Source organism: Numenius arquata, chromosome 8, assembly GCF_964106895.1.
Source record: "Numenius arquata chromosome 8, bNumArq3.hap1.1, whole genome shotgun sequence".
Classification (NCBI taxonomy): Eukaryota; Metazoa; Chordata; class Aves; order Charadriiformes; family Scolopacidae; genus Numenius; species Numenius arquata.
In genome coordinates this window covers 25,144,571-25,156,835 of record NC_133583.1, presented here as the reverse complement: position 1 = coordinate 25,156,835, position 12,265 = coordinate 25,144,571, and the positions used below count along the sequence as shown (strand labels likewise).

The 12,265-nt window shown below is 58.5% G+C and overlaps 1 protein-coding gene across 1 annotated transcript; it reads right to left on the bottom strand.

Annotated features, from left to right (window-relative positions):
• Positions 1–8,924: 8,924 nt before the first annotated feature.
• NRN1L (neuritin 1 like) lies at positions 8,925–11,904 on the bottom strand. The gene is made up of 3 exons (XM_074152618.1): positions 11,847–11,904; positions 9,291–9,450; positions 8,925–9,198 (listed from the first exon to the last, which is right to left on the bottom strand). Exons 1-3 carry the CDS (start codon positions 11,902–11,904, stop codon positions 8,925–8,927), a joined length of 492 nt encoding a protein of 163 aa, XP_074008719.1.
• Between the last annotated feature and the right edge of the window lie 361 nt (positions 11,905–12,265).

The window sequence follows — 12,265 nt, the reverse complement described above, 5'->3', positions numbered from 1 at the left end:
ACTCATTCACCACCTCTTCCAAGCAGCTCTTCAGCACGAACCACAGAACATGAACTCAGCTGATCTTCCATCAGGGGAAATACACAGAGAAAGGAGAAATGTTTTAGAGGAACACCCGGAAGAAGTTTAGACTCTACATCCAACCTGGAAAGAATACAAGGCTTTAGTTAAGATTAAATTTTAAAAATCACACATCAACAAAGTAATTTCTCACCTAAGATCTCCTGGCAGTGCCGCAAAGTCAAGCACACCAACCATGCACAAACATGCCTATAAAAGGGTGCAAGCAGTAGAAATAAAAACAAACTTCACAGAAAGCTTAACTGACATTTGAATTTCACCAAGGGCTGTCCTGTAATTAAGTGTTCATTCAGATTAAAGTACTATGTCAAAAAAATAAATACCACAGCTATTCCTGAATAATGCCTGAATAATGCCTGAAGGGACAGTTCATCCCAGCATTATTGCGCCTAAAAGCACACCAGGCTAATAGATGAACGGAATGAGAGCACCTGCAAACAAGGTATTACAGAGTAATTCCACACTTGTGTAAAATGTCCTACCCGTAAACAAAACCAATGAGAAGGGTCAAACGCTGAGCTTGAAAATCTTGTATATAAATCCACTAATAACATTAACTGAGATCAGGCATCGACTGCCAGTATGTCAGTGGCTCTTCCTCGTACACACAAGGGTCTCAGTGAAGCCTACAGAAGCCCCGAGCTGCGCGCCACAGCCAGCAACCAAGCACTTTAATTCCACATCAGTGCAGGTGGAAACGTTCCTGTGTATTAATCACTGAGAGTCTGTGAAAAGGAACTAATGCATTAGAGAAATGGGGCATTACAAGCCCCCTGAGCAGGAAAATCACATACTCGGCAGGTCCAAACTCTTGGCGAGAGGACAGCACACCTGAGCTGGAGTCGTAAGCGGTGAGAAGGAACATGGGGTTTATGCTTCAACATCTACCTGCTTCCCTCCTTGGACAACCAGCATGTTGCCTCCTATGGCTCTGCTGGGCAACACCTCAACTCCTGCTGGTTCAGAAGTGTCCTCTACCTCTCTGAAAATATCAGGGCCTGAATAGTTTCGTCCTGCGGGTGTCCCTATGGATAAGGAGTGTCAGCCACCTGGCAAACCCACCCGAGGCCTAGCAGCCCTTCCACCACCAATTAAATACCTCACAACTTGTAAGAAACTTGAAGACATCAGCTCTTAACTACATTAGGAAATGCTCACACACAGCAACCTTCAAATCACACTTATGCCAACGCAGCACAGCAGGGAAAAAAGGCCTGACCTTTAATTTTACTAATAAATTTCAAAGTGCATCTTATTGCCTGGCACAAACCTGGTGTTACCAGCCTGGCAGTGTAAGCCTTCGGTGGGTTTCTGAGGGGAGAACCAGGGCTGGGGCTCCTGCAGCACTCCAGGCAGCTATGCCGGAGCCGGTTGCAGGATACAACCAGTCAAACCAACCGGGATTTCCCAAACTCTTATTATTTTTCATAACTCATTCCGAACCAGGCCGTTTCCCCCCCAACCTTTCCAGGGAGGGGACCCAAGGCTGGGCGGGTAGCTCCTCCCGCTGCAGTCTCGGCGCCAGGCCTGGGAAGCCCCGCACCCTCCCCGGCCCGGTGAGGAGACGCTCCGGGCCCGCCTGTACCCGCTGCCCCCGGACAGCGATAGGGCAGAGGCGCCGGGCCCGCCGCGCCCTCGCGGGCCGCACGGCTGTCGCGCCGCTGGGCTGAGCCACCAACGCCCCCGAGAAGGGGAGGCGGAGGTGGGAGGGCCAGGGCTGGAGCCGGGGCTGCCGCCTCCCCAGCCCGGAGCGAAGCGGGCGGCCCCGGGCGGCGGCCGAGCCCACACTCACCTCAGCCCGCTCCGGCCCCGCGGCTCGGCGCCGCCTTCTGACGTCATCACCGTGAGCCGGGGGGACGAGGAGGCGGGAGCGGGCGAGGACACCGCGCCTGGCGATTGGCGGAGACGGCGGTGGGCGTGGCCGGGGCGGGGCGGGGCGCTCTTCCGCCGTTCGCCCTCTGGCGCCCCCTGCGGGGGCCGCTGGGAACACCCTCCCGGGCCCCGGCCCCGGTCCCGTCCCCTCAGACCCACAGGCCCCGGGAGCCCTCGCGGGCCACGGCATCCCCTCAGCCCCGTGGGACCCGGGATCCCACAAGGGCCCTGTGAGCCCTTCAGCCCCACGGGCCCCGGATCCCCTCAGCACTGTGGGACCCAGGGCCCCCTCAGCTCTCTGAGCCCCAGAGGCCCCTCAGACCCCCAGGCCCCGGGAGCCCCCACGGGCCCTGGGATCCCCTCAGCCCCACAGAGCCCCAGAGGCCCCCTCAGACTCACAAGGCTGGCCATCCCTCAGCCTCACAGGTCCCTAGATCCCCCTCAGCCCCACAGACCCCAGGATCCTCCTCAGCCTCATGGGCCCCAGGAGCCCCCACAGGCCCCAGACCCTCCTCAGTCCCACAAGGCCCTGGGACCTCCTCAGCCCCACAGTCTCCAGGACTCCTGTCACCCCACAGGGCCCAGGACCCCCTTCAGCCCTGTGGGTCCCAGGATGCCCTCAGCCCCACCGCCTGAGCAGGAGCGCCCCACCCCCAACTTGCTTGTTCCCACTCCCCACACTCCCGCTTCTGAGGGGCAGCCAGGGTGACACCACTGCCTGAGGAGGGACGACTCCTCACCTCCTTTCTGGAGCCAAACCCAACCCAAACGGCTCCCCAGCAGCGCCTGGGAGAGCTGCTCCCACCAAGCGGCTCTGAGGGCTCCCCGCTGGGCTGCAGGGCTCTGGAAAAACACTCCCTTTGCAAGAAAATCGCCCGGAAGCGTCAGCCCTTTTTTTGGCAGGTCCCTGTGGGCTCGCTCTTGTGCACAACAGAATAACGAGGCGCATTCCTTTCTCCTTTCTTTTCCCCAGCTACTAAGTGCGACAAAACCTGCAAAGCTTGCTTGGTAACTGCCAGTGGACTTTCTTCCTCATCCCCCTTCTCCATCCTTAAACAAAACACTCCATGTTTCAACCCCAGAGTGACCTGGACAGAGCAGGGCGAGGGATGACACCTTCTTGCAGAGACACTGACGACACATCTTTCTCCAGGGAAGACACAAACACCACACTGTTGTGTTTTGTTTCCAGCCTGGCTGTCACGTCATTCCCGACGTGGTTTGAGTGGAGAGGGGCTATTTTCACACTCCTACCATGCTTTTAAAAATAGCTGCTTTTATTTTAACACTCCTGGGCTCTACGGCTGTTTAAAATGCTTAGTAAGACACACCGTAATAGAAGTTATACCTGCTGATGCCTGCTATTGTCATCAGTTCCTTTTCCATGTTAATTCCAGATAAGCTACGGAAATGCAATGAGTGAGATGTCTGAGAAGGGGATGATTGGGCTGGACTTGACAGATCCGGTGAGTTGTACAGTTTCCTTCAAGGGAAATTAGCCTGTTCTTGTGTTCCCACACAGCAGTGGTGCTGCTGGTGTGTTTTCAGCCCTATAACCCTCCCGTCTTCCTTCTGGAGATGTTTCCACAGCCACACGTTCCCCACTGTGTCCTTGGGAGGTGCCTTACCCTGTGCCCAACGTGTAAAAACTTGCACATGTCCCTGTTAAAGTTGATCCTGTTATTTTAGACTGTTTCTCAAGGTCATCCCAGCTTGGTGCCACCAGCAAATTAAAAAGCACCTCTCCTCGTCAGCCCAGCTGATCCGGGTGGATGTGGAGCATGGGACTGCCTCACCTTGGCCACAGCTGCTGGGACAGGGATAACCGCTCTGCGAGGATGGGTTTTCCTCAGGGTTTTGCGTTTTCCATTAGTCGTTTCCTCACAACGTCGTTTCCTTGCCAGCTCATAAGAATATCAAATGAGGCAGCTACAGGTCCATCACCACTGCTAATTATCAGCAGAAAAATGTCAAAGAGCCAACACATATTGAACTCTTGGGCTGGAACCATGGAATTCTGAGAACTTCAATCAGAGTGGCTCTTTCTTGTATTATTTATGCCGCAGTAGTGCTCTGAGACCCACCAGAGGCAAGAGAACATCACACCAGACATCCACACAAAGCTAACGCATCCGCACAAAGCCAACGTATCCGCCCGGCAAACTACTCAGGGCCGAGGCCAGGAAGGACCCATAGCTCGTGGCAGAAGTGTGGAACCTGTGATGGAACTTGGGAGCGGGCAGGGATCTCGGAGAACCCTCCTCTCCTCTATGTGAGCCACTGCCTGTCAGTTTGGGCACCTGATTTGAGTTTGGGGTCAGTGAAAGTTGGGCCCTGAAATCTGTTATTCGGTCTAGAGTAATTTCGCCAGCAAGAAATGTTTCATGGCCAGGGTAAGCACCTTGCCACTGGGGGTGCCCAGCTCTGAGACTCTGCAGCCTCTCACTGCCCTGTCAGACAGCTGTCATCTTCTCATTTCTTGATTGACTTTCACCTGGTTCTGCCTCCCCTCTTCCAAGCTGTTGCTTTCCCAAGAGAGGATCCTCTCCCTGCTCCTCCTTCGTTCAGAAATCTCCTGCCAGCTCTTACCCCCAAGACCCACAGTCTGCCTGTGGCGCCATGGGAAGGATTCAGCCCATCGAGGCAGGGATTGCTTCGAAGCAGCAGCAGTAGAAGTGGCCCCACAGCCTGGCTGCTCCCTCCTGGGAACCATCATCCCTCTGCAAGGATGGGTTCCCCTTAGGGCTTTGCATCTCCCATCAGCAGCTTCCTCATGGCTTCTCCTGTGGAAGCTGCTCAAGGCAGCCTGGGACCACTGAGCTGATGGTGGATACCCAGAGAGGTGGAGACTCCTCCCTCCTTGGAGGTGCCCAGCTCCAGCCTTGAGCTGCCTGTTCCAGCTCCAAGATAAACCCTGCTTGGAGCAGGAGCTCAGACAAGAGGCCTCTGGAGCTCCCTTTGCATCCAACACCCGCCTGCAGCGCTGCTATCTGAATCCGGAGTCTCACTAGGGTGCAACGAGCTGTAATTTTCCATGGAGTGATGGAAACGGCCAGCACCACCTCCAGCATCCCCTGGCACCCCGAGGCTACCCTGGGACATTGCTGCATACCCAGGGCATGGGGCAATTTGGGGAGCCTGGGGCTTCCTGCTGTGCTGGGCCATAGAAAGGTCACAGAGCACAGCAGGTTTCCTTGTCTGCCGTCAAATGGACACGCGGTGAAGAGGGAAACCTGGATTTCCTCTCAGCTGCGTCCCAGCCCCACGCGGCAGTGAACCTGAGTGTCAGCAGCCATGCTGTGCCAGAGCTCAAGGTTGTCCCGGCAAAGCTGAGCAGAGGTCGGAGAGGGAGGATGTTCAATTAAAGCTGCTTAAAAAAGAAATCCAAATTTCCATATGCCTCGGTGGAGAAAAAAACAGCCCCAAAGCTGGGCACAGAGGGGGTGCCAGGCTGGGGGCTGAGCATGGCCCCAGCGGCAGAGGTGACTCTGGCTCAGCTGTGTCCGCTGCATCCGATCTGTGGAGATTGAGGTTGCCTTTTGGCATTTCCTTATGGAAAATTGGACATTTGGCTCGGCAGAAATCCCCAGGCGAGCTTGGGTGGTGGCCAGCCCTGTGACATAGTGTCCTCCAGGCTACGTGTGGCTCCCGATGCTTCCTCTCCCCCTGGAGAGCGGCTGGAGGCAGCTCTCCCCAGACAGGCTGGTGCCTGGTTGCGCTCCTCCATGGGGACACCAGACTGGGATGGTGACACTGGGGTCTGTGGGAGGGCAATGAGCTGTCCCACCTCCTCTGGTGGCCCTGACATGGCTTCAGCCCATCCTGTTGGAGAAACCCAAGTGCGTCCCCACAGACAAGGAGTCATTCCCTGGCTGGTACCTTCGCCAGGAGGAATTTCACTGGGCAAAGGAATGGAGGATTCATCCATCGCGTGGCGAAGACGGCATGGCCGAGAGGTTGGCCATCGTGTCATCGTGCCGTGTGTGATGTCTCGCTTACACAGCTGCCCAGAATAGTGTCACCATCTGGTTCCAGCTGCCTGGGGATGCGGGAGCCTCCCCGGCCCCTTCTGCGATTACAAAGAGTGAATTCAAACATCAGCTGAACCCAACTCGGCCTTCCTTTATCCCCTTTTCTTTTTTTCTTTTTTTTTTTAATAATTCAGGTTTGTCTCTTAGAAAAGAGAGAGGGAGATAATGTCTGCAGAGCATTTAATCTTCTGCCCAAAGAATAGCAGAGAGCAAATTAGGATCTACTCCAATTAATTTGCCTTGATGGGCAAAATCTGGAGAGCGGCCATATCTGGGAATTAAGAACAAAAGCGGGGAGTGTAAAGTAGGTCGCCGGAGTTTCATAACCCGAGCGGTGGGTTTTCACAGAATGCTGGTTGCTCAGAGGCGCCCGGTGGTAGGGGCCACCAGTCGTCCCCCGCCCCCTTCCCAATCCAGGGTTTCAACCTGGGCAGATGCTTTAAGACTCCAGACTGTGCGCAGGTCACCAGCTGTTTGTTTTGGGGGGCAGGAACGAAGATGTTGTCCCTTCCCATGGTGGGACTGTCCCAAACCGTTGGCCCTTCCCACGCTAGGACTATCCCAAATCCTTGCCCCAAATCCTTTAACCCAACGGGAGGACAGACACCGGCTGCTTGTCCTGGAGCACCTGGAGAGCTTTCCCAGGGGTTGGCCTGCCCATCCTTGCTGTCACACTGCCACTCACGGCCTTGAGGACACCTCCTTGAAGGGATGACACAGTGATGGTGGGCAGTGCTCTGCTATGGACCCTTGCACCATGGTGTGTCACCAAGCAGCAGTGACCCAAGGGCCAGTCCTAGTCCAGCATCCCCAAATCCCAGCCCCGGCTCCCTGGAGCCTCCAGTGCCTGCAGGCTGTGTGGTGACATGCTCTGATGTCACGTATGGGTACACCTTCCAGCTGCAGGAAGCATGTGGCAGCATAGCCAAGGGTTTTGGCCATGTGTTGTAACGTGGTGACACCTTCCAGCTGCAGGACATGTGTGGCAGCATAGCCAAGGGTGTGGGCCTTGTGTGGTGACAGGTGCTGGTGTGCAGGACACATGGTGACATCTCCCAGGGCATGGGACATGTCTTTCTGCATGCAACCCTGCGTGTTTGGTGGGTGCCTGCAGGTCTTCCCAGGCACTCACAAGCTCCTGGCTGGACCAAAGTGGCACAATTTGGTGCACGCCAGTGTCATTATCAGGATGATGGCCTGGCAGAGCACGGCTTTGGTGGCCCTCCAGCTCCCGGGCCACGTCCCCAGAGGACGATGGGGAGTGCCCGTGGTGGCAAGCCCACCATGCCGGCCCGGCAGAGGTGCCGGCGTGGCAACGGGCGCTGCGCCCATCTGGCATTTATCCTCTTAGCCAGGCTGCGGGGATCTGGCATTAATTCACCCTTAAACACAGTATCGTCGGGAACTGGAAAAGAAGGAATTGGCGGATTATCATCTCCCCCCCCTCGGCGCCAGTGTTAAACACAGGGAGAGGCAGCTGCTGGCTCAGGAGAACCGGGACGGCATTTTGTCTTGTGTCCTGTGAGCTCACAGAATCACAGAATGATATGGGGTTGGAAGGGACCTCTGGAGATCATCTAGTCCAGCCCCCTGCCAGAGCAGGTCCACCCAGAGCAGGTCCCACAGGAACGTGTCCAGGCGGGTTTGGAATGTCTCCAGAGAAGGAGACTCCACCACCTCCCTGGGCAGCCTGTTCCAGGGCTCTGCCACCCTCAAAGTGAAGAAGTTCCTCCTCAAAGCTCCCCATGCGATGTTTTGTGTCCGTCCCCAGCCCAGTCCAGGCTGGATAATGAAATAATTGTGGGGTACCCCCGTAAAGCTGGGGGATCAGCAGTGACCGCTCACCCCACAGGATGCACCATGGCACAGAAATCCAGGCGGCATTCCCTGGTCCCAGACGCTGGCAGGGAACCGAGGCAGCCAGGATGACACCCCAGAGGTTGGCGACCACAAGTTTAAGTGGCCAGGCCTTGCAGGAAGAGGTTTTGCGATGAATCGAGCAATAATGGGGTGGCCCATTTGCCATTTTAATGTCCCTTCAGGTGGCAGGCGAGGGGAGACGGCTGTTCCCTGGAGAGCAGGGAGGTCACTTCACCAGCCTACGTCTAGGGGAATGAACTGGTTTGCCACGATGGGTTTTAGCATGCTAGGGAAAAAAATATCTGACGTTTGCAGCGTAACAGCAACAGGGATGGGAATAAGAGCATCTTCCATTGATTGACACAAGTTTAACCAAGTTAAACTCCAGGACGTCGTCTTGCTTTAACTTCATCAAGTTCCACTTGGACCTGGATGAGAGCTTCAGGTCCCAGGTATCACCTCGGCTAAAAACCCACCCTCTCTTCCCTTCAAACCCCAATTTCCTTGATGTCTGTTAATAGGACCAAACATAGCAGGACAAAAATAAAATGGAGGCCACCGGAGTTGCCCATCAGAGGAGAAGCAATCGATGTTTCCCCAAGATGCCCCTTAAAATAAAGACACCATTTGACCCATCTCTAAAGGGAATAATCGGACAGCCCTGGGAAGCAGCTCTCAGGAGCGGTGGGAATCCCCGGTCCAGCCCTCCCCAGTGCCGTTGGGGTCCCGTGGGCTCCTAGTGCAGCCACAGGTGATGCGCTGGGGGTGGACAGAGCCACAGAGCCCCCCTCCCCAGTGACCCTCTCCAGGGCTGGTCTGGGGAACATCCCCTTTCCAACCCCCAGAGCAAACGTGGAGCGTGGGAAGAACGCAAAGGGCATCCCATGGCAGAGAGACAGGAGAAATGTAAAAGCGTCTTTTAATATAAATATAAATCCATCTGAAGGGCTCCAGGAGAGGACTGTGCCCCACGAGGGATGCCTGGCGGGGGGGGAAGGTGGGCTCGGCAGGGACCGCGGGTGCCAGTGCCTGGCCACTGCCAGGGGACCGACCCGGGGCATTACCCGGGCACCCGCAGGGCTAGAGCCGGGCCACCAGCAGTGGCAGGGCCAAAAGGGCCAGCAGACGGGGTCGCAGCGTGGCGGCCAAGCCCCGCAGCGTGGCCTGGTTGGTCTCGGCGGCCGGCGAACCGCGGGCACTGGCCAGGCGGCCCCGGGCGCTGCACAGCTCCTGCAGGTTGCCCTGGAACTGGATCTTGCGGGACTCCCGGCGCAGTGATTCCCAGATGGCAGCTGCTTCCTCGGGGCAGCTCGACAGCACCTCGTTGGCGCAGGCGTGGAAGTCGTCCCAGGACCTGGGGAGACGGGGCAGGAGTGATGGGGGACCGCTGTTGGCAAGGTCACCCGGCCGTCCCAACCTGTCCCCATGGGAACGGAGGACACTCACTTGCAGATGGTGTCCAGCTCCTGCGCCTCCTCGCTGCCCTCCTCCTGCTGCCGCCAGACGCTCTGGGCCATGTTGTCCCCTAGGCTGATGAGGCAGCTGGCGAAGCCCTTGTAGATGGTGTCACACTTCCCCGCCATGCTGACGGGCTCCTGGCTTGCAGCTGTGGGGAGAGACACAGCTGAGCCCCTGGGGACCCCCCCAGCGGCCATTGCCTGCCCGGCTCAGGGGCAGTGTGACCAGGCTGGGATGACACCCGAAATGTGGCAAGGGACTGGCACCACATGCTGCCAGACCCCCCCATGGCATCCTCTTCCCAGGCTTGGAGGGAACCTTCTCCCCTGGCCCAGGAGCCCTACATGTCGTGATGTGGTGACCCCACAAGCGACGCTGCCATTAGCCGCGGGGTAAGAGCTGCCTGCCGGCCGCCTTGCCTCCGGCCCCCGGGCTCTTTCCGGAGCCATCTGTCCCGGCTTTTATCCCCTGACAGCAAAGATTAATTTGGGACTACAACAGAAAAAAAAAAACAAACAAAACAAAAAACACAAACAAAAACCACAAAAGCAAAGGCTCAGCGAGCTGGAGTCCCTGCTCCTACTGCAGTGGGAGAGAAGGGGAAAGGGGAAAAGGGAAAGGAGAAAGGGGAAGTGGAAAAAGGGAAGGGGGAAAAGGGAAGGGGGAAAAAGGAAGGGGGGAAGGGGAAGAGGGGAGAGAGAAAGGGGAAGGGGAAGAGGGAAGGAAAGGGGAAGAACAAGTGGACGAGGAAGGAGAAGGGGATGGGAAAGGAGAAGGGGGAAGGGGGAAGGGGAAGAGAAAAGGAAAGAGAAAGGGAAAAGGGAAGGGGAAAAAGGAAAGGTGAAAGAAAAAGCACAAAAGGAAGAGGTACAATTGCAACTCCAGCTGCTTCACCCCGGGAAGCCCCAATTCCCTGCTCTGCTCTGCAAGGGATGGACCACAGGGACTGGCCAAACCTGGGTGCCAGCCATGGGGTGCTAGGTGACAGGGTGTGTTGGGGACAACCGTGAGTGCCATCCACAGCTGGGGGAAGCCCAAGAAGAGCCGGTGTGTGGCTAGGTCACAGGGAAATGCTGCGTGGTCAGCTTGGCTCTGCCCTGGGGGTCCCGCAGCGCCACAGCACAGGAGGTGTGAGACTTTCGGAAGCGTCGTACGTGTGCGCCCGGGAACTCTCTCAGCTGAGGATGCTAAAAAGGCCTAAGGACAGTCCCGGAGGGGTTTCCTGTGGGAAGGAACCCTCAGAAGCAGCAGAAAGTTGCCTGGCAGCTGCCAAGGCAGCCAAGATGTCTCCAGGGAGCTGTGTGCCGTGCCGCTGGCATCCCATGCCTGTACCCCTGGAACTCGGCCCTGAGCAAAGTGGCTGTGGCCGAAACCAAGACTGGGGCAAGCCTGAAACCTCAGCCTGTCACAGCGGGTGTTCGTGATGAGAAACCCCCTGACCACATCACCGAGGAAAGTCTCGGATTGATGGCAGCCACGTGGGTTGCGAATATCATAGGTATTGACGGAGAAAGCGGGATCTGTTCCTCCTGTTTTGACCCAGCCAGGCAACAAGCACTTCTCCGACTAAGCCCAGGGACACATTGGCTGCTGGGGCCAGCAGATGTCGGCCAGCTGGTCCCTGCTGCAGGCTGGATTTTGGTCTCCCTGGCTCCCCTAATGCCCGGCGTGAGCCCTCTCCTCCGCCCGGTTCCCTCGGCATGAGGCTGGGCAGGGCAGGCAGAAAGCAGAAACCAGGAGGGCAAATCACCTCTGCTACCCCACCGCAAAAACCGCATGGGAAAAAACCTTCCCTCCGGCTCCGGCAGGGAGAGAGACCCGAGGGAAAGGCAGGGAGGGAGCCCCGGGTGCTGCAGAGCAACGCTGGCTCCAAGCGAGCCTCGAGGCAGCCGTCCTGCTTTGGGATCATCCACCCTCCCAGCTCCAGAACTGCTCCGGGCTTGGGGGTCCCCGTGCTCCACCCCCTACACCCCTCTTCGGGGCAGGGATGCCACCGGGTACCGCTGCACCCAGAGCCAGACGGTCTCCTCCCTTGGCTCTGGGAGGAGGGGGAGAGCACGGAGACCGCAAGTTGGTGCCGGTGAGGCGCAGGATCTGCGGGGTGCCCGTTCCCCGGCGGGCAGGGTGCCCTACAGGTCCCGGGGGAAGGAGGGCGGGCGGGGAAAGCCAGCCGGAGCGTGGGGTGGGCGGGCAGGGCCGGCTTTGGGCACGGCTCCGGGCTGGAGAGCCGGACCCGAGGAGCATCCCTGCCCGAGCGGAGCGACCCCCGGGCAGCGCCGCGAAGCCGCTTCCCTCCTTGCCCGGCGTGCGACGGCGGATCGCTGAGCCCCCCGCGGACACCGGGGGGGCTCGGGGCAGCCCGGCTCGGGGAGGGAACGGGCAGCAAAACCGGAGACAACTAAGGGTCCCGCTCCCACCCTCCGGCTTCCCCCAGCCCCGCCGGGGACAGCCCGGGGATGCCCGAGCCGCGGCCACCGGCAGCCCGGACGCAGGGTGGGGGGTTCCCCGGTCCCGCTCCCCCCGCCCCGTCCCGGTGGCACTCACCGAGGTGCAGGAGCAGCGGGCACACGACGCCCAGCAGCCGCCAGCAGCCGCAGCCCATGGTGCGGACACCGCCGTGTGCTCCGCACCACGCCGCCGCCGCCGCCAGCCCCGGCCCCGCCGCGCCGCCCCCGGCCCGCCCCCGGCTGAGCCCGCCCGGCCCCGCGGCTGGGGCTGGACCCCAGACCCCGTCATCCCGAGAGGGAGAAGCAGCAGGATAAGCTTTTGCTGGGAAAAAGGGAATTAGCGTCTCCTTCCCCGGGCACAAATCCAGGGCGGACGGAGAATGGACGGAGAGCAGCCCTGAGGAGAAGGACTTGGGGGTGTTGGTGGAGGAGAAGCTCCACACGCCCCGGCAACATGCGCTGGCAGCCCAGAAAGCCCCCCGCACCCTGGGCAGCATCCCCAGCAGCGTGGCCAGC